This window comes from Lineus longissimus, chromosome 15 (genome assembly GCF_910592395.1).
Source record: "Lineus longissimus chromosome 15, tnLinLong1.2, whole genome shotgun sequence".
Classification (NCBI taxonomy): Eukaryota; Metazoa; Nemertea; class Pilidiophora; order Heteronemertea; family Lineidae; genus Lineus; species Lineus longissimus.
Genome location: NC_088322.1, coordinates 16,140,462 through 16,162,337, shown reverse-complemented (window position 1 = coordinate 16,162,337; position 21,876 = coordinate 16,140,462). Strand labels below are relative to the sequence as shown.

Genomic DNA, 21,876 nt, shown 5'->3' with positions numbered 1-21,876 from the left:
ATCAGTGAGATCTAACTACAAGTCATTCCTTTATCAAGAGCGGAAACTGGATGGTTGAGGGCAGCCTGGTCTAGGCAAAGAGAAATCTGTCACACTCCTATAAAGAGGTGTGTAATGTCGACTGAAGAGTACATAGCCAAAGCCAGGAGTCGTCCTGTTTTAAACTTGTTGGATATCAATATCTCTTTGACTAAACACACGCCCATTACCTTTTCTCTTTGCAGGTAAAGATCTCCTCTCCGATGACCTGGAACCTGATGACGCAGACAAGGATGATATGACCTTACTGAATGAAATCCTAAATGCACCGTCAACCGGCGGGGATGACTTCACCAAGGAGTGGCAGGCCGTGTTTGGTGATACGCCGCTCTCAACGACCGGCAACTACACGCCAGTGGAAAGTGACCAGCCACCAGAGTTGAATGAGTATATGCCATCAGCACTGCTTGATATGACGGCGGGGGTGGGCCAGATGAATCTCGGGCAGGCCCAGATGCCACAAGGTGGGTAATGAAGGCGAGAGGCTCTTCTCAATGTTGTCATTCAATGTCGTAGTCTATTTCTTTAGGATTGAACTATGTACCTTTATCTTTAGACTTGGATATGAATTTCTGTTGTTCTCATGAATCAGAGCATTCCTATAGTGCTCACACTTGCTTGACAGAACATGATGAGGGGGCAGCCTGGATTGAAAACTTTGAAATTTAGGAGTAGGCCATGTGCTTGAGGACTCATGATGAAGTATCAATGTGCTGATGTCATGGACTCCCTTCATATCACGATATATTCCCGTCAATAGAGAGGTGCGTTTGCAACATTCCAAGTGTGGGAGTAGGATGACATCACATCCTATTGGATGATGTGACGCTACTCTATCTCCGAACATCACAACAAGACCTCTCTATTGCAAGACCATGGCAACAGCCTGTGCATCACAGGCAAGACCATGGCAACAGCCTGTGCATCACAGGCAAGACCATGGCAACAGCCTGTGCATCACAGGCAAGACCATGGCAACAGCCTGTGCATCACAGGCAAGACCATGGCAACAGCCTGTGCATCACAGGCAAGACCATGGCAACAGCCTGTGCATCACAGGCAAGACCGATGATAACAACCGAAGGTTTGGTTGATTATTCTCTATCATGAAAATTGATTCCAAAATTCCATGCGGGAAATCAAAAAGTTTGCAAATGGCTGTTTTGTTCACTTACCGTTGATGAGCCTTGGGATGGATCATGGGTAATTTCATAATCTGCTGCTCAGAGTCGATCGTTTAGTAGCTGTGGGACCTGTTGAATGTCAGTCGGCACTCCCTGATAAATTGTTTACCACTCAGGGAGTTGTCATGGTGATAATGATATTGTGTATCGTTTCCATGGTGACGGTAGAGTAGATGATGTCTGCTGTCTTGATTGGCATGCAGGAGATACCTTGGGGATGGTGTCTTGAGAAGATATGTGGTTGGTTATTGCCTCGACCTGGGCAAGCCATTAATGGTGATGGTGCATTTCAAAGCCAGCGTAATTTACCGCTGTTGCCAGGGGCAGGGGGAGATCCTGCATGGGTTTTCTGTCTATCATGACCCCAGACTCATTTTCTCCATACCTGATGTAAGGTGATTTCTAGATAAGTTTTTTAAATGTGAAATAAAATGTGACACAATGAGAGCAAGAGCTAAAAACAGGTGGTGGTCTCGATACATGTTGCATGAGTGTGGTATGAGCTGTTACGAGTTATCGCCAACGTTTTATTGAAAGTATTGTCCTTTTTCGCAGATATCACAAATTTCGACAACTTGGAATTTGATAGTTTTGTGAGCGGTAAGGACAGCACAAATGATATAGGGGGCGCAGCAAGCGTTGCTCATCCTGGTATTTTTGGAACGGTGCCCTCACAGAAACCCGCAGGAGGTATTTTGCTAGTTCACATTTGGTTACGGGTTGCCCTGGTTACTGGCTGTGATGTATCTAGGTCACTGCCTGCCTGGTTGCTGACTGGCGGTTGTGTCATATTTCGAGCTTCTTCAGAGCAAGTTGTTCTCTCAGAGCTGCTGTAGAACACTCTCGGGCACCCCAGCCTGGCATGTGAGTGAGGTTTCCTTGGTTGTTCTGGGGTGACAGGCAGCTAGTTATTCTCTCTGAGCTGCTCTCGGGCACCCTAGCCTGTTGGCTTGATCTGTTCTGTAATACCTTTTCTCTCAAGCCTTGTACAAATATGGCGATCATTGACTTGGTTTCTGGTCCAGGGGCTCAGAGGGAGATGTAATATTGTATATAGCCTGTATGTGTTGGTTTTGGGTCGGATGCAGTGCATGCTGGGTTAGGCCACTATCCTCTCTTTATCCATTCTGTGTAGAGTTCCTTAGTTTGATCTTCAAGTCCCAGCCCATCTTTAGCATTCAACAACTCTGAATCACCGCCATCCATCTTGGTCTCATCTTGCTCAAGTGTCAACACCAGTGAATCGTTTATTTCTTTATTACATGTTTTTGGTTTGTTTACGCTGTGCTTGTTTTCTTCTTTTGTTAGCGTCACAATCTGTGCGACCTCCATCCACATCCACGGGGGCACACCCACCCCGTCGTGCACCTCCGCCACCCACAGGTATGACTTCATACCAGTTTCTACTACCAGGGTGATGGTTTGCAATGATTAGATTAGTTCTGTGACGTCTTGCTTTAGGGCTGAATAAAAAGGTTATTTTAAAGTTAAACATAGAATATCACAGTTTGGCTCAAGCACACCTTCATTGTGACCATCAGCCCACACACCAGTGTTTCCTGTGTAAAGCTTCATCAGTGCTGAACTTGAATTGAGCAAATCCTACCACAGATTGAACCGTTTCTTCTGATGATTGTATAAGAAGTCTTGTCTGTCAGTACGTCAATCACCCAGCTTAGAATGTACAGTAGCATGCACTATGGACAGCAATGCCTTCATGTAAACAATCCTGATAACTGGGCCTAGTGAGCATGTGCAGCACCTCTGTCAGTGCTAACTGGGCCTGGTGAGCATGTGCAGCTCCTCTGTCAGTGCTAACTGGGCCTAGTGAGCATGTTCAGCACCTCTGTCAGTGCTAACTGGGCCTAGTGAGCATGTTCAGCACCACTGTCAGTGCTAACAATGCTAATGCCCCCGCTCACTCGGCCCATGGAGTCCTCATGATCGGCCACACACAGGTGTTGCTGAGTGTCTTCGTTGGGCAATAGGCATTTTAGCTGCTGATCAAGAAACAACGGAACATTTGGAGTTCAGCCCGGCCATGTTTAGATGTCGCATCAGTATCTAATTCTCTTCTCTGTCGCACCTCAGGTATGATGCCAGGTCAACCGATGCCAGCGATGGGACAGATGCTGCCCCCTGGTGGTGCCCAACAACAACAAGCCACCCAACCTACAGCAGGACAAGCTCAAGGTCCACGACCCAAGGCCAAGAAGGTAGGTGTTTCATGATGAGGAACCTGTTTGGTGGTGTCTTGTCAAATCAATGTGTGACGTGGCAGCTGTTAATGTCCAGTAGTGTTGATCAAATCATGTGTTTAATCTTAGTCCTGTGACAACTTTGTATTCTGTCTGTCTGGTAGTTCCAATGAATACTTTAATGGGGCTGCCCAAGGGGTGTCCATCTGTTTGTCTCTGTTCATTTGCATCTTATGTTGTGTTATTTTGCTCAGGAGGCGGACTGGAAGGAGAAATTGCGAGAAAAGCAAATGCAGGCCCCGCCGGTAAATCATCTATTCACCCTACTCCGCTTGTATGGTGGGCATCTGATTGGCTTGTTTCATACACAGTGCCACCTAGTGGCGGTGGCTGTGAAGGAATAAAATGGCAGCCGTACAGTCTCTGTTGTGGTGGCATGTGATAACACAGTGTAGGCAACTCAGCTCAGGTCTACCACATCCTCCACCACAATGTTGTACTGGCAGGAAACACACTGTATAACATCTCAATTCAGGATTATCTTGTGTTAGACTGGTTCCACTTCAATTCTATTCCATTCACAGAGGTCTGTGGGTCAGAGACAATCAATATAACTGAACTGGACTAAATCTGCCTTGTTTTGAACTGAGATGTTACACAATGTGGGAATAAAGTATTTTGATCACCTGGGTAGATGCATCGGTGTGGGCCAGAATACCGACCCCAGTTCACTGTACCTCTTCAAGGTTTTATTCCTTTGCTTACTTTGGTGAAGGGACAGTTGGCCCCAAAAGCCCTTTTTCTCCTCATGAAAACGTGACAAAACTGAATCAGAGTAATGCATGCCCCGTGCAGTGGTATCTTATCTTTGGTTGTGAGGTTTTATCACTGTTGGTCAGTTATTATTTTATTGTCCCTAATCTTAAATCACATGAAACGTAAAATCTTGAAACTTCATCATTGTTGATTTCTGAAAATGCTGAAACATTAGCTTCTCTGTTCCAGGGACAACAGAAGGACATGTCGGCCTGGTTCAACCTGTTCGCTGACCTTGACCCTCTCGCCAACCCAGACGCCGTCGGCAAAACGGAGGCAGAATTAGCAGCTGATGCCTTATAAGGCAAGGTCAAAGGTCATGGAAACTGTGATTAAATCATGAAGATGTGGCTATGACATTTCAAAGACGTTCGATGGATATTTATGTGGTGTTAAACCAGGATTGTTTGCAGGAGCCAGGAGTGGCTCTCCACGTGACTGACAGTGAGGCTGCTGGATCTGGTTTCAAGTCCGGATCAGCAGTACATGCTGGAATAGTGGGCCTACTTGATGTAATGTGAGAGAGGAAAGACACCTATTGGCCATGTGGCTAACATCAATGTGACCCACTTGGCTTCTTACTGAAGTCCGACTTTTTCAGATATAATTCTGTTTCTACATTTAGGAGGGCGAAATAGTTCTAGCCCCTGCTGCCCTCTCTCTGGGAGAAGTGGTAGCTTTCTCTGAGGGAGTACCAAAATTATAAATATTTTATCTTTATTTTGTTGAGGAACTACCAATACCTTTTGTGGGGGTAGCAGGGGTTGGAACAAGTTTTAGAGGGCTATCTGAGGAAAACCTATTGATGGCTGTCAGACACTTATTACTGCAAAGAGTGGAAGACTGGTATCCATCTTGCCCGTACAGTGTGCTTTAACATCACTATCGCCCTCTAACAAGGAGTGATGTAACTATGAATTTCTGACAGCCATTGTCATTTTCACAGGACCTTCCTTTAAGCATTACTGCCAAAGTCTTCTTGTGATGATTTTATTTAGGATAAATTGATAAAATAAGTTATTTATTCGCAGCTTCCTTGTACGAGAGGTGAGCTGCCAATGGGATATGTGCATGTGATGTAAGCTAGAGATGAGGTGTGTTTAGAGGACGTGCCTGTCAGCAAGAATATAGAAGGACAAAGTGCTGGCAAGTGTGAACTTTATTGGCCAAAGTTAAGCTCTCTCATTATAGTATGGGGGCTAGACATAAGACCAATAACATTCAAACTTCCTGCTTGTTAGTCCTCATCTATATTTTCATGAGATAAAATCTTGGTGTAAGTAAAATTTGCAGATGCACTGGTTTTGTATTGAAAGTTGCTTTAAAGTAAAATTCCAAACTGGCCTCATTCTAGTCAATCAATAAGATCATCTGGATACCCAGGCTGTCTTTGTAACCCGATGGTCATGGAGCTTCAAGACCACTCAATGCTGTACATGAATGGCTCATTGCAGCCAGCAGGGCCGGAGCAATAGGACTCCAAGCTTCATAAGGCTCACTGACAAATGACCATTTTGAAGCAAGAGAATTGCAATGAAATCATCTTGTGGTGTTCACATGATCATCTGTTCTAGAAATTGTGCTGTAATATTGTGTTCGCAGAAGAAAAAATTGTATTTATTGAAGTCTTTTTTAATATATCATATCTGTCTGTCTTGTAAAATGTAGTCCCCAGTGATTCCAAAATGTTTTACAGGATTCTGAAATAGATTTGACGACCCATTCCATTAATTCTACTGCTTGATGTAACATTGTTACATAACCTTCAGGAATATAGGCACATGTGTCTGGTTCACTCAGTAAGAGAACTTGGTCTGCTTATCTCGGTAGTCAGTGACTAGACAAACTTGGCTCCACCTGTTAATCTTATTGGAAATAGCTCCATGTAAATATGCTAAAGTCTTCAGCCAAGCGCTGATGCATTTTGGTGACAACGTAGCAGAAATCATATAAGAGAAAAGGCCTGTTTAGTGCTAAATGTGCCCTTCATTTGCATCTGTTTAAAAGATTTAAAAAGTCTGATTTTGCACATTCCTCAAACAGCAGTCTCCAGGTCTCCCTGTTAATGGGTTAAATGATTAAAGACCAGTGAAACCTCAGGTTCATTTACACCTGGCATTTCTGTACATAACTAAGATAAAAGCAATGGCTGGTTTTCATTCTTTTCACCAAGCCCTGTATTGGCCAATCAAAATGCTTCTACCAAGCTGGTATGGTGAAGAGATCATCACCATGATAGATTAGAGGGCTTCTGATTGGTCAAGAGAGCCATGATAGATTAGAGGGCTTTCGATTGGCTAGTTAGGTCAGGAGGGCCAGGTATTCTGCTTGAGGAATGTGTCATTGACTGGGACATGATTGGCTAGTTAGGTCAGGAGTGCCAGGTATTCTGCTTGAGGACTGTGTCATTGACTGGGACATGATGTCACCTTGTAGGCTAAATGATCCTCCATTCGGTGGTAGACTGTACACCAGTGACCAAACATCTGTTGTAATTGTACATTGTTAAGTATTATGTCTACATTTGTATTTATTAGAAAGTTGTTGTTAAGATTCCAAGTGGCAGAATGCATTCCATGTCGTCTTTGCTCTCAAACCTCCAGCCCAGGTGATTAGCAGAACATATTTAACCCCCCCCCCCCTTCACCACCACCTCCATTGGCTCCAAACTAAATCATTCCAGAATCAAATTGAACCACCAAAGATATTAATGTGCCTGTCCAGGACTGTCATGTCATGTCTGTACATTTCTACCGTTCCCTGCTTTTTTGGTGTCCAGGACTTGAAAAAAGAGGCGGACATTCCCAAGAAATCTAAAAGAATACAGAAAGACTAAGCCGAGTTTCTCATTGAATCATGTCAATTTGAAGCCTAATCATTTTGCTAATTCCTGCTTTTGAGAGAGAGCAAAGACACACAATTTGCAGGGAGCCTGGGAAGAAGTTTCTCTCTGTTTATCTTGAACCATCAGCAGTTGCTCTGTCTCATGTATATAAACAAAGTCATGTGAGATGTCTGGGTAAAGGGAGGAGGCTGTTTGTGTTGGCATTTAGAAATAAACAATATTACATTTACATACTGTGTTACTTCATTAGTATAGGAAGATTCCAAGGATTGGAATTTCTGACAGCTGTCACAAATGCTTAGTTATGCTGTTCCTGTATAGAGGGCGATACTGCTGCATCTCAGTCAATGTACATACACATTGTAGCATAGTGTACATATTGCGATGTCCAGTATCGGTCACTATAGAGGAAGTGTGGTAATGAACTTGTGACGGCAGATTCTTATCGGATGAGACACTCCGTAGGATACTGCAAGTCAGAGAGAACTAACAGAATGACCAAATACCACACCAGGGCCTCGGTGTCTCTGCCCCATGGGCATATCGATTATCGTCCAGTGATGAGTCCTCAGAAATGAGGTCCAGATTGGAAATGGTTTGCAAGCTGTTTGAGCCCGAAGGGGTGGGGACTAGTTTGAATACAGGGCCTAGTAGTGTGGGGATGGAGAGGAATTGCAAAACGTGTAAAAACAATGATATTGGAGTTAGATAAGCGGCTTCAGCAGTGAGATTGGGTTTGAACAGGGGACCGTTCGCGAGTTGTTTTTTTACAGGTATGTTCGTACCATTGTGTACATTGACAGCCAATCGGAGCTCAGTAAATTCACCTGACGTCATCAAGTAAGAAACGCACGTGTTGTTAGTCAGTAGATCAGCGATACACAATGGTACGAACCTACCTGTAAAAAAAACTCGCCGCCGGTACGTCCTCCAAGCTGATATATCCGTACGACACTCATCTTCTCTGGTGCTGCCATCTGAGCTAAGAAAATGGAACTAAAAACTAAAAGTTAAAAATATCGCCGGGACGATTTACAGCTGGTACCCCTGAACCAGCTCCCTCAAATCCGTCATTCATCAAGTCAAAGCAAGCATGAACCTGGTTTAATCTGTGGTTTATATCTTATTAATATACTACCTATCGAGTCCGTTATATGCTATGCAAATTCTCTCGGCATTACATCCATGGTGTTAACCCCACTTACGTAGCAGGTGTGTTGCAGGTCAATTGTCTATGCTGCCACCTCTTAGTGAGGACAGAGGACAATAACTAGTAGTCCCGACAGCGAGTTTTTTTACAGGTAGGTTCGCACCATTGTGTGCATTTAATTTATTATTAAAATAATTAAGTAAATGAAAAAAAGCAATAAAAACAAAAAGTGCATAATTGTTTGGGTCCGAGATTCGCATCAATTGTCGATGTGCATCGCTGATCTTGTTTACTGACTAACAACACGCGCGTTTCTGATGACGTCAGGCATAATTCAGACATAATTCGTCGGTCAATTTGACACATACAAGTACTTCCAATATGCAGGATCCCCCCCCCCCTCCCCCAATTCATAACCAGCCTATTCGAAATGGCTGTCACTTTGGCAAAAGTCAGTTCTGAAGAAGATAATCATCACTTCCGTTGCGAGTGTGAAAGGACTTCGATTTGGAGCGATACGATTTCGATTTGGCGTGGAACGACTGGGGGCGAAAAGGTCCGGGAGCGTAACGACCGGATACCGTTGCTGTCGCGTGCCGGTATGAACATTTCCAGCCCGGCTTTGCGGTCGCCATCTAGCGCGAAGTTAAGGAACTGATATACAAATTTTGGGAAGATGAAGCTGAGAGGAGTGTGTCTATGAGAAGGAGGTCTGATTGATTTATCTTTTGCTTTTTTCTCGATCGATCGGAGAAAATAACCGAAGACGCCATGGCGCTGAAGGTATGTTATGACTCATGACGTTGCATCAGAATGTCCAAGCTGTAAATGGCCACGTTGGCCTGATCTAGGCCTACATAAGTCTACAGACATGATGACAGAGTACACTCCCTACAGTACAGTATGAGTAGTCGGACTGACTACACAACAATGTATACATTTAGTTGTGTATCGCATTCATGAGAGTCCATAATTCATTCAATCTGTTTCCGCTATCGTAGATGTCACAGCATGAAGTGAGAGCATAGCTCATTCACACAGAGTTTGTGTCTATAAAAAAGAAAGAGCTGTGATTTGTCGAGACCAAACTGTACTCATACTGTCGATTGTGCTTTCGATAAATTCGCTATGGATGGCCGGCCGACTTGAGGGATGTCACAAACCGTGACTGACCAATGACGACGTTGTTTTAGATCAGGTTGTGACTCATAAACTGGATCGTGGTCATTCTCTATATTTATGACCGGTCGTGTGTCATCAGTCGATTTGCCACATAACTTCTCTTACCGAGTCGACATAAACACATATTTATTAAAAGTCTTTCAAGAGATCGGTCAGTCATGGATTCAGACAACTCGCGTCTCTGCAGCAAACATCTCTCACCAAAGGTTTGTATTCTCCTTGGCCTATCCCCAGTTAGGGTTCTGAATGACCGTGGTTGGAGTGTGAGTTTCAGTGACTGAGGACGGACTGTTTTTCTTCAGTGATGGCGCCCCTGAATCCCATATCCTTACTATAGATTCATGCACTTGATTGGGAACAACGTTTACATAGTCTTGGCCGTCGTCACATCACCATGCATTGCAGCTCTGACGGTTTTACATTATTGTGACGTGACGCGACGTCTTCGTGAATGTTGTCCCCAATCAAGTGCATGGATCTATAGTATCTTCACAGGACCAAACAACTAATCCCGTGTGTGATATCTTCTTTCTTTCTCACAGAACCTGAAGGCCACTCGATGCCCGACTGATGACCTCTCTATCACCAACTGCGTGGTCATCAACCAGGCCGACTTCAATGCTGACAACAAGGAACAGAAGTAAGGCAGATTTATTATTAATCCGCTGTTTCCTTGTCCTCAAAATGAAAGCCAGGTGTTCTATTTTGGAGTGTGTTTTCCCCATTGCATCAGTCATTTTCACATAGCTCAAAATAGAGCTGTATATATGTGGCAGAGGGTAGACGACTTGGCTAATTCTTGTTTAGACTCCACCTTGCTGCTGTATGTGGCAGTGGGTAGACGACTTGGCTAATTCTTGTTTAGACTCCACCTTGCTGCTGTATGTGGCAGTGGGTAGACGACTTGGCTAATTCTTGTTTAGACTCCACCTTGCTGCTGTATGTGGCAGTGGGTAGACGACTTGGCTAATTCTTGTTTAGACTCCACCTTGCTGCTGTATGTGGCAGTGGGTAGACGACTTGGCTAATTCTTGTTTAGACTCCACCTTGCTGCTGTATGTGGCAGAGGGTAGACGACTTGGCTAATTCTTGTTTAGACTCCACCTTGCTACAATCACTATACGCTCCGCGCATGGTTGCAGGCATGAACTCCTTGTTATGTAGCATTGCCTGTGCTGAGTACTGCTTCTGTAAAGGCTGTCATCAGATTAATCATGAAATCAATATTCTTTATTGCTATTGCATGTATTGGTTATCTTGCAAAAACATTGCCAGTGTTGGTGGTACATGAATTAATAAAGGCAAACAGAAGCCTGTCCAGCTCAAATGGTCGCACACTTTGAAAGCAGCGTGTCCTTGTCTTCCTCACCTTGCTCGAGCAATGTACTTACTAGTACCAGTCTGAAGTCAGTGTTTATCTGCTTCTGCCACTAACAGCTAACAGATCTTGTAATGATGTAGCAAGAGTCTCAACTTCGATCTGATCAATATTTAATCTCGAGTGTTGTTACATAAAATCTTGAGCATGTTCAGTGTCATACGGTCTCTCCATAACATGATGCTAGTCGCAGTGTTCGAGTCGATGTATGAAGCCCCAATGAAGCCAGATCAATATCAACCTTTCATTGATTTATAGGCAATGGAGCCAAGGTTGATGAGAAACGAACCACTCTCTGTTTGACCTTGTACACTCTATACAGAGAGCACCCTAACAACAGCCATCTATTTGGTGGAGGACTACAGACAGGAGAGAGCCACAAGGCTAGTCCTCAGGTTACCGGAGCGCACCGTGAGGGACTGGGTATTGCGTGATGCATTGATCATCATATTCCTCTTATTCTGTCCTTCCTGGCTCCTGCCTGCAGTCAACCTTTAAGGATTACATTGTTGGGTTTGATTGCTAGGTCAGCCAGCCTTCAATACCATGTATCATGTAGCTTACTAGGTCAGCCAACATCCTTATAACATCATATTTCATGTAGTTCTTTATAGTCTATTACAAGATCAATACTATTTATTCTATCAGTTCAATATCCTAATCCAGTATTCAGCCCTGTGGATGTTGAGATGCTTGTGATGTACATGGTTGGTCATCATGTGATGTACATGGTTGGTCATCATGTGATGTACATGGTTGGTCATCATGCAGCTCCAGTCATATGAGCTTCAACAAGCCTGAGAGCATGATATGATGTTGTCTGTTTATCTTGACAACTGTCTTTCTGCCGTGTGTCAAATGTGCTTGAAGGAAACACTACGTTCTCCGCAGACAAACCAAGTCACACAATCTATGCATCTCCACATGTTGCCATGGTAACAGAGGAGCCTGGCGCTGTGCTATGTTGCTGACAGTAGCAGAAGGATGAATTGAGATCTGGAACATTTATTGGTTTTCTTGATGATGGATGGCCATTGTTGTGCTGTTTGCCCACTGCTGATGGCCATTGGCCCACTGCTGATGGCCATTGGCCCACTGCTGATGGCCATTGGCCCACTGCTGATGGCCATTGGCCCACTGCTGATGGCCATTGGCCCACTGCTGATGGCCATTGGCCCACTGCTGATGGCCATTGGCCCACTGCTGATGGCCATTGTTGTGCTGTTTGCCCACTGCTGATGGCCATTGGCCCACTGCTGATGGCCATTGGCCCACTGCTGATGGCCATTGTTGTGCTGTTTGCCCACTGCTGATGGCCATTGGCCCACTGCTGATGGCCATTGGCCCACTGCTGATGGCCATTGGCCCACTGCTGATGGCCATTGGCCCACTGCTGATGAAGTGATGGCCATTGGCCCACTGCTGATGGTCATTGGCCCACTGCTGATGTAGTGATGGCCATTGGCCCACTGCTGATGGTCATTGGCCCACTGCTGATGTAGTGATGGCCATTGGCCCACTGCTGATGGTCATTGCAGCGAGATAGTAGGCAAAATAACTAACTGCCGCTGTTTTTAACAAAATCTCCTTTGTGGAATCAATCCTTCAGAAACTGTTGAAATAACATGAGGACCATGCTATTCAACCAGACACACACAGCCATGCTACAGAATCCCATGTCTAATAGTTGCTGGCCATGAGTCCCCCTTGAATTGCTGTGCATACCGACACTTAGTAGACCACTGATCAATAATGAACATGAGCTCTCTGTGCAAACCCAACAATCTCTGATCCCATCAAAGATAATCGGTGTGTTTGTTTTGTCGTCTAATGCTAGAAGGTTGTGACAGTGCAGTGGTGCTAATCCTAGATCACTGTGGCCTATGAGTATCAGGTGGCAATATTGAATCTGTTCATTCTCTATCGTTTCAGATTTGTCTCAGTGAACACTGGTGTGCGTGATTTTTATTTCTGCATCAAGAATCACAATGCTGTCCCTCAGGGACAAATTGGCTTCAACCTTCCCCAGGTGAGTGTTGTGAACAGTGATATGTGTGCCCACTGATTAGAAGCAGGACAAATCATTCATACAATTTTATCATTCCGATCCACTGAAATCTTTTCACCCCAAAACGAAATCGGAACATGTTCTTAGAATAACGACTTGTTAACTATCGAGAGGATTTCACTCATGTGTTCATGGTTCACTCATGTGTTCATGTTTCACTCGTGTTCATGTTTCACTCATGTGTTGATGTTTCACTCATGTGTTCATGTTTCTGTTGCAGCGGAAATGGTCAGGCATTTCCCTTGGTGCGATATGTGGGGTCCAGGCTGTCACCTTCGACCGTAAAAAACAAACAATTGCTCTCATGTCGCTGGAGGCGGACTTTTTCAATAAAAAGGCGTAAGTGAAGGGATTCCCAGATGATCAGTATCCATTTCATGATCGTTGCCAGGTGCTCACTCACACAGTCTGTCATGTAAGTGGTCACACTTCAGAGCAGAGGTCTACAACACTGACCTTATGAAGCTCGAGTTCACTATGCAGTTCCCCGACCAGGTGTTCAGTGTTGGTCAGCCACAAGTGTCCACTGATCTCACCCCCCCCCCTGGAAATTGTAACCGTTTTGATTGTCGTTGCAGCACGACGACCGAGGCTTACGACACTGACCTTATGAAGCTCGAGTTCACTATGCAGTTCCCCGACCAGGTGTTCAGTGTTGGTCAGCCGCTGGTCTTCAAGTTTATGGAGAAGAAAATGATAAGTTTGGTTGTAAGAGAAATTGAAGGTTAGTAGACGGGATGGAGTTGTAATGTAGGAGAAAATTGTGGTTGATTGATTGCAATTGAAAAGAGAATATTGGGGACAAGACTCTTATCTTAACTCCAAAACACTGAAGATCTTCAATTGGTAACAGTATGTGCACTGTTTATTGATGCTGCAGGTAGCGCCACACATTGGCCATTTGTGTCCCTTTTCACTGTTGTCGTTTGTTTCTCCTTCAGTTGCTGACTTTAACAATCCCGGCAAGGAGAAGAAGGTAAGATGGCTGGCAAGCCAGGTATCATTGTCCGTACATAAGAAGTCTTGCTGAGCCGTCATGGATGACAACTATGATGATACAGATTGGCTCCCACAGTCGTGCTATGCATGCATCAAGCACAGATCACATGGTGTTATGAACTATTGGAATTGCACTGTAAAACGCATATAAGCTGTTACAATACCTCGTAAAGAAAGTGATTCTCTAATTGGTAACTCCACAGGTGTGACCACATCTGTGTGATGGAGACCTGTGGGGCTATGATGAAGATGGCCATTGATGATGGTTTCTCGACCCACTTTTCAGACAGAGTTGTCAGTGATATGATGAGTTTACCACAGCATGAAACATAATCATTTTGTTTCCAGGCAGACCGTGGAGTTCTCACTGGCAACACGCTCATCATATTTGAGAAGGCAGAGAACTCGTCCATCAACCTGACAGGGAAGGCCAAGGGGTAGGTAGACACAGTGTCAGCCATCGTCTGATGCAACTCAAACTGTACGGTGTGTACCATTGTCTGCTTGTTATAAGCAATATCACTGACTGATCATAGTCCGTGTTCAGTCTGATTAAAAAGTGCTTTCATTCATTCCAGTAAATCAGCACAGCACACGATTATCAACCCCGACTGGGACTTCAATAAGATGGGCATCGGTGGTCTTGACAATGAGTTCTCAGCCATCTTCAGACGAGCATTCGCATCGCGAGTTTTCCCACCAGAGATCATTGAGCATTTAGGTAGGATTACTGGCAGGATGTCAGGAGCAGTAATGCCTTGTTGAAGACTGGAAAAAGTCGGCTAAGATTGGTACTGGTAATAACACAACTGGTTCAATCATTGCACATCAATGTGGGTCCAATGATTCATGCTGTGACAGTGACATCAGACTTGATCACTCACTCGGCTACAGCCGACAATAACAGAAATTTGATTGATGTACTTTCATGGGATAATGTCATTTCAGTGATTTGGCTCAGTCGGGCCTGTGATCGAGACAGTCATTGTAAAGTGCTTTGATAAAGACCTTGGGAAGTGGATAGTGCTTATACGGCACAATTGAGATGTTCTTCTTGATAATCATTTGCAGGTATGAAACACGTGCGAGGCATCCTGCTGTTCGGTCCACCTGGAACAGGGAAAACATTGATGGCCAGACAGATCGGCCAAATGTTACAAGCCAGAGAGCCTAAGATCGTCAACGGGCCGCAGATTCTCGACAAGTATGTTGGTGAGTCGGAGGCGAATGTTCGCAAGTTATTCGCTGATGCAGAAGAGGAAGAAAAAAGGGTATGTTTGCGAATGTTGTTTGAAGGTGTATCACTGCAGTTTATGGCCCTGAGCCATTCCAGAAAATGACCCTGGGACTTATATTCCAACATTATATTAAAAGGCAGTTACGCATCCCCCAGGCTTGGTGAGATCTTCAGATTGCACTCATACAGGTGTCCAAATAAGGACTGTAGGGAGCCAAGAATATTATACTATTTGAATTCATGCCAGAACATTCACACACAAATGAGGATGTATTTACCTTTTGCTGCCCTTTCAGTGTGGCCCACAGAGTGGACTTCACATCATCATCTTTGATGAGATCGATGCAATATGCAAGGCTAGAGGATCTGTGGTAAGTGTCTTGTTCGAGGACCAAGCCATAATTGAAAGCAATCATGTCGCAGCCCAATCCTGTTTCAGGTAGCTAGTTTGATTTTTGGAGCCAATCGAGGGGAGACAACGCGATAAGCCAACACTAACTTGGAGTTGTCAGTTCTTCTTCCTTTGCTGTTGTGAGGCCTCAATCACACCAGTGAAGATCATGGAGGAAGAAGGGTTGGCAGTCTGAGCGTTCCTTATCAAACTAGTAACGTTAACTTTGACTTTTCAGTCTGGGAACACTGGTGTTCACGACACTGTGGTGAACCAACTGCTTGCCAAGATTGACGGTGTGGAGCAGCTGAATAACATACTTGTTATAGGTGAGTTAGACTCGCAGACTGACATTGGGCGACAGCTTTACTCCAATCGGAGCTGCATTGCTGTCTTGGAGCACAGAGACTATAAACATAAAGGTCTTATTACCTGGCCATGTTCACAGCAGCAAGGAATCCTATACTGAAAAGATAAGTCTGTGTTCATCCAGATAGTTTGATATGATGCCAAGTTGGTGTTAAACGCACAATACTTGTTTTTACTTGCAAGGTTCTCTGATTTTATTTTGGGATGAAAATAGGTGTACATGGAGGCCTACAAGGTACACCTCTGATGGTATACACCCTGCCAGGGGGACGAGAGACACTGGTTTCATGCTTGCCCTCCAAAGCCGTGAAGGGGATTGCTCTGGATGTTGACTTTCTCTTTGGGGTGTTTTTATATGTGTTGTTTTCTGACAGGAATGACCAACAGGAAAGACATGATAGATGAAGCATTACTGCGACCAGGTCGTCTTGAGGTTCAGATGGAGATCAGCCTACCAGATGAACACGGCCGTGTCCAGATCATTAACATCCACACGGCCAGGATGAAGGACCACAACAAACTCGCGCCTGATGTCAACATTGCACAACTCGCCGCTCACACCAAGAACTTCAGCGGGGCAGAGATTGAAGGTCTTGTCCGAGCTGCAACATCAACAGCTATGAATCGATTAATCAAGGTCAGCTGGGATACTATTAACCTTGGGGTTGAGGGTAGTTGTCCTTTAGTGGGAGATGTCCTGATTACCGTATTACCTGATTACCAAACCCTCAGCTTCTTATGCAGAAATCAAACCACAGATCTTCAGGCTTCCTCTTAACTCTTCCCTGGATTGTGGTGTAGAGTTGCACGACTTTCTCTGAATGGTTTATCAGTCAATGATTGTTGATTTCAGGCCTCGTCTAAGGTGGAGGTTGACCCTGAAGCTGTGGAGAAACTCCAAGTGACCATGGACGACTTCAAGAGTGCTCTTGAGAACGATATCAAACCAGTACGTATCATTATAGATATTCAGACCAAATGCGAATTGACAGAATGTGTCATCAGAGAACCTCTTCAAGGTGGAAGCATTGTTTTGGATCCGTTTTTGCTTCATCTAGGTCAGTGCAATATATCTGTTGTTTGTGTCAATACATAACTGACCTTGTCACTTTCAGGCATTTGGTGTGAGCAGCGAGCAGTTTGACAGTTTCCTCAAGAACGGCATCATCAGTTGGTCGTCAAACATCACGAAGATCCTGGAGGATGGCAAACTGCTGGTCGAACAGACACAGAACAGTGTGCTGACTCCACTGGTCACTGTACTGCTGGAAGGTGAATATATTCCTAATCTGTACTAGGAACAAGACCAGAACATCAATGCCAGTGGATACAGCCAGGCAAGATGGTTCCGTATAGTCTGCCGTCTGCTTCCTCAGTTGCTCAAAAGATATCCCAGCAATGGGTCCCCAATGAGTTACCAGAAAACAACCAACACTGCTACACGGGGCTGACTGTCATGAGAGTTTCCATTGTTGTGACAGAGGGGTGATGTTGTCGCATATCGTTGTAGAAATCAGCGCTGCTGAATCGGGATGCAGATACCCTGTTGTTAAGAGGAAAACACTGAGCAAGAGGTCCCCTTGAACCCCAGTGTAAAGTAGTAAGTCTGATTTAGGAGTGATGTTCTGATCTATGCTTGTAGCAGTTGTTACTTTATGTATGAAAGTGAAACATGATTTCTCCCAAATCCAGGCCCACCTAACAGTGGGAAGACCGCTCTAGCTGCGAGAATAGCCAAAGATTCAAACTTCCCGTTCATCAAAGTGTGCACACCGGAGAATATGATTGGTTACCATGAGGCGGCAAAATGTGCAGCTATCAAAAAGGTATGTTGTCAGGGATTAACAGCCAGCATTGGCATGGAGACGCCACTTCAAGTCCCTTTTGGAGAGTGGAGAATCAGACATCTTTGTTCCTGAAAGCTCATCGTCCTTAGATGGAGACCTGTGTTCTCCGCTGACTCCAGCCTATAGGCTAACATGTTATAGATGCGTGGTACTACCCTTGGAGAGAAATCATTCACCAATTTGTATTTATTTTCAGATATTTGATGATGCCCACAAGTCAGCCCTGAGCTGTGTAATAATCGACGATATTGAAAGATTAATAGGTAAGGAAAGTCAACCAGACTGAAAATGTGAAATGTCAGACAAAGTTGATGGCTCAGACCAAGTGTGGTGTTCCTTCCTTCGTCATCCTTTATCAATATTATCAGCCGTACCCGAGTGGAGAAGCTCGATATGTTCTTAGTCATGCTCTGGGACAACGGGCCAAAACAGAACCATAATACCAATGTCTCGCTTTCCTTCCAGACTATGCTCCGATCGGACCAAGATTCTCCAACCTTGTCTTACAAGCCTTGCTGGTGTTAATGAAAAAGCTACCTCCTCATGTAAGTAATCTAAGGTGAATGCATTGAAATACTGAAGTGAGGACTGAGCATCTGCTGAGAGAAGAGCCAGCATAGTTTATAATCGTGAAGCCTCCCTTGATGGGAGTTTGATGTGGCCCGTTTGGAAGCTTTCACCACCCCATACAGCTAAAAGGTCATGGGGACAACCCTGTTGATAACACCATGCTGTGCTGATGGTCATGGGGACAACCCTGTTGATAACACCATGCTGTGCTGATTCACAGTCCCGAGGTTGTAGCCTGGATGTCAGCATCTCATCACCTCTCAGTCCTTCACAAGTTGAGCATCAGTCTTGAGCCTTATATAAAGCTACTTGTCGCCCCCTTTCAGAACCACAAGTTATTAATCATCGTCACGTCGAGTAAACTGAGTGTTCTCCGTGAGCTTGGTCTCTATGCAGTATTCGGTGCCAGGATCCATGTCCCCGTCTTGACGGAGGTCTCACATCTGACGGCCGCGTTTGAAGAACTCGGGCAATTCGACGACAAGGAGACATCAGAGGTAGCAACACGCCTGAAAACTGATAAGTACGTTCACTGAGAGCATGTTGGTGCGGTTTGCTACCATCTGAAAGGCAGTGGCAGGCGATGATACACATGGTTGTGTGAGAAGAGTTCTGTGGCAGTAAGGGAGTTGTTGGTTGAAGGGAGGGATGGATGGCAGTAAGGGAGTTGTTGGTTGAAGGGGGGGGAGATGGAGAGGTTCTCATCAAGAGTCCTAAAGCATGTGATCTGACATGAAGAGTTAGAAAGTCATTGCCCTCTTTCTTGTTTCAGGTTGTGGATAGGAATCAAAAAGTTACTTGTTCTTGTCGAAATGGCTCTGCAGGTGGATCAGAAATTCCGCGTGAAAAAGTTCATATCGCTGCTGGAGGAACAAGACTGCTTAGGATCACCGGACTATGACTAATGAAACATCATCCACTGGTAGATGTGGCAAGCTGGGATGCCCTGACACTCTTGTTGCAGCATAGCATTGTTTTCAACGAAAAGTGCATCAGACCCTGTTGTGATGTTGTAATTATAACTGCTTGGGTTCAGACATTATTTTGAAAAAGACAGATGTGTTTTATGATAGAAACTGTGAGCTGTTGTAATTGGTCGTCTCATGAAAGACCGCTTGGATGGAGTCGTGGTATCACCTGCTCCCTGACGTGGCATCTCGGTCATGGCTGCAGCGCCATCTTTATGGTGTTTGGTGAGACAACCAATACCTCAATTTCGGTATCAGTTCGTTTAGTCAAGTATCAAGGCTGGGCACATTTACCTGTGGTTTAATGTGTTAAAATGTGCTAATATCAACAGAGTTATTCATCTGATACATTCCCAACTGAATTCTAAATGATCGCATGTGACGGTTTGTGTCGTCTGGTTAGGTGAAGTGAAATATGAGCATCACACTCGTCCACGTTTCAAGTGATTTCTGATGAACACTCCTTTCAGATGAGAATGGACACCTCCAGACTTTCAATGGAGAATCGGGTTTAAGGGTGAGACTTCTCGTGTCGTGCACGTTTGTGGTAAGCGGTCTTTATCACAATTCACACTTTAAAAAGCCGTGCTGATGACTCGTCTCTGTTCCCTATTGAATTACATCATGTCTTGACCCAAATCTGTGCTCTAGCTTGACATCAAGTGGCTTTCTCTTCTATAAACATCTATAAATGCAGCGTGGATGTGTTTTGCAGACCACACTTTGTCTTGACTGTGTTCACATTGACATTCTGTGGTGAATTCACCTTGAAATGAAGGTTGACATAACCAGCACAGGTAAAGACAACGTCAGCCTTCAAACATCATACATTCTTGCACCAAGTTTACAATGTATTATTTTATTACTTTATGTGTACATGTATATGTAGATGTGTAAAAATATAAATAAATAGAGTAGCAATTAGGATGGGTAAAATGTAATGACACGTTAACGAGAAGATCTTGGTCATGTAACACATGGTGTAAATTTTCATTATTTATTGTCAGGTATGAAATGTACAATGTTATGTAGTTGTGTGCATTTCTTGAAACACTGCTGTTGTATAGTGATACAAGTGTAGCTTGTGATTGTAATACTGTGTCCACAGAGGGGGTCAACTCGGTTGATGTAACGTCCTCAGCATTTATTTCCTAGAATAGACAGGCTTTGAGAAATAGACCCATTCTTCGTCCTCCATTTGATCCGACAGGATCTTTCGAAGAACTGAGGTGGGATCTTATTCAAACCATTTCTCTGAATTAGGACACCATGAGTGATAGCATTGTAGTGATTAGAAACTCACTCTGCAGCGTGTAATTGTGTATTGATTTGTCTCCAGATATCCTAGAACATGCGAGAAGCCTTGAGCCATCAGCCTCGCAACCATTCTGGAGTACCAGGAAGTAACTAGTCAATGCTCCAACTCATTTGTAAAGTAGATTGTTAGTCACTGTGTGTTTTTACAAAGTTCTACGTGTATCATGACATCAAAGTTGTTAGCTGTTCGTGACTGGAAGGTAGCCAAACTCAGGAATAGTCAACGATAACTTTGAAGTGAGTTTCAAGACCGGTTGAGACCAAAGCTTGCAGCTTGTTGGATGGCAGTATCTGTGGAGCATCGAGATACGTATTGCTAAAGTGCATTTGAAATCAGTGTAATGTGATGTCAAAGACTGCAAGTCGGTTTGACCTGTAGCTTCAAGTATGCAAATCCGTTGCTGTACTTTAGGACTTGTATTTCTTCAGAGTTGACAGTCATCAGAATAAATAAGGTCAGATTAATGAATTTTTACTCGAGTTCATTTGTTGAAACTTGTGCAGTGAGAAGGTGCCGATTGATCCCCAGGGCCCCAACTCTCCTACATTGGAAGTAGAGCCTGTTGTCCTCTCCTATTCTGTGCATCTCATTATCATCATGGAGCTGATAGAATGGACCTTCAACAGGAAAAGGTCCGTCTGACAGAATGTACGGAGGATCACTGGCATCATTTCCCTCTTCTCTTCTTGCTGGCCAAGCTCCAGTGGCATGTCTCCACCCTAACCTCATTTCCCTCTTCCTGCAGGCCAAGCTCCAGTAGCAGTGTGTACTGGCCAAGAACAATGTCTCTCATGATGACACCTGAGAACTGACATGATGTCCTTGCTAATGAGTCTGCTGTGTCAATGACAGTGAAAGCTGGTTACATTTACAACGTACTTCACATTGGGTACCGTTTTGCGTGCTATTTCAGCTCTGAGCCGATGTATATGTCGGCCCATTTGGTCATTCTGTTATATTTTCACAGACTACAAAAATAAGAAGTCCTGAATTTGCCTTTTGCCTTCCGGATCGTTTATTCTAAAACTGTTTCACAAGATTTACTACGCCAAAGTCATAGTTGATAAGGTAGTCCGTCGGAATGACGATTCGAGGACATGGCTGAAAGACGCCCAGAGCGTGCGAACACGCTGCTTTATATCGACGCGCAGCTTTGTCTGCACCAATCAGGGGCAACGTTCATGCGTCTCCATCCAATGAGGAGCCGCATCAACGCTGACGTAATCGATTACGCCGGGGAGAATTATAAGTAGTCCGAGGTAATTTTCCACGATTTCCCGCCTCTCTGAACCCAATTCCTTGGACCCCGCACACATT

General features: G+C 44.4%; 2 protein-coding genes across 13 annotated transcripts in view; both read left to right on the top strand.

Annotated features, from left to right (window-relative positions):
- Positions 1-7,311, top strand: part of LOC135500008 (islet cell autoantigen 1-like) — a 41,817-nt gene extending 34,506 nt beyond the window's left edge. For 5 of the 11 annotated variants that reach the window (XM_064791123.1, XM_064791122.1, XM_064791121.1 and 2 more), the window contains 6 exons: positions 225-503; positions 1,779-1,913; positions 2,532-2,606; positions 3,315-3,439; positions 3,676-3,726; positions 4,427-7,311. In XM_064791123.1, the coding sequence (XP_064647193.1) occupies positions 225-503; positions 1,779-1,913; positions 2,532-2,606; positions 3,315-3,439; positions 3,676-3,726; positions 4,427-4,540 (779 nt within the window). In that variant the 3' untranslated portion in view covers positions 4,541-7,311. The remainder of the gene's footprint in view (positions 1-224; positions 504-1,778; positions 1,914-2,531; positions 2,607-3,314; positions 3,440-3,675; positions 3,727-4,426) is intronic. The other 6 variants (XR_010449382.1, XM_064791126.1, XM_064791128.1 and 3 more) reach the window with 6 other exon arrangements.
- A 1,514-nt stretch (positions 7,312-8,825) lies between these two features.
- Positions 8,826-21,027, top strand: LOC135499539 (vesicle-fusing ATPase-like). Of its 2 annotated transcripts, none has more exons than XM_064790354.1 (19): positions 8,826-9,015; positions 9,957-10,054; positions 12,725-12,821; positions 13,081-13,199; positions 13,439-13,584; positions 13,802-13,836; positions 14,208-14,296; positions 14,438-14,580; positions 14,931-15,130; positions 15,393-15,467; positions 15,726-15,816; positions 16,231-16,493; positions 16,710-16,805; positions 16,972-17,128; positions 17,549-17,682; positions 17,900-17,966; positions 18,169-18,248; positions 18,600-18,796; positions 19,046-21,027. In XM_064790354.1, the coding sequence occupies exons 1-19, from the start codon at positions 9,004-9,006 to the stop codon at positions 19,176-19,178; spliced, it is 2,232 nt and encodes a 743-aa protein (XP_064646424.1). In that variant the 5' UTR covers positions 8,826-9,003; the 3' UTR covers positions 19,179-21,027. The 2 variants fall into 2 exon arrangements, with proteins under 2 accessions (XP_064646424.1, XP_064646423.1); XM_064790353.1 differs by lacking the exon at positions 8,826-9,015 and adding an exon at positions 9,120-9,620.
- Positions 21,028-21,876: the final 849 nt, after the last annotated feature.

What these genes read in the sequence shown, in the direction of transcription:
- LOC135499539 (XM_064790353.1), top strand. Translation starts at nt 9,573, where the DNA reads ATGGATTCAGACAACTCGCGTCTCTGCAGCAAACATCTCTCACCAAAG. An exon ending in AGAGATCATTGAGCATTTAG is followed by an intron (nt 14,581 to 14,930) that starts GTAGGATTACTG and finishes AATCATTTGCAG; the next exon opens with GTATGAAACACGTGCGAGGC. An exon ending in CGATATTGAAAGATTAATAG is followed by an intron (nt 17,967 to 18,168) that starts GTAAGGAAAGTC and finishes CTTTCCTTCCAG; the next exon opens with ACTATGCTCCGATCGGACCA.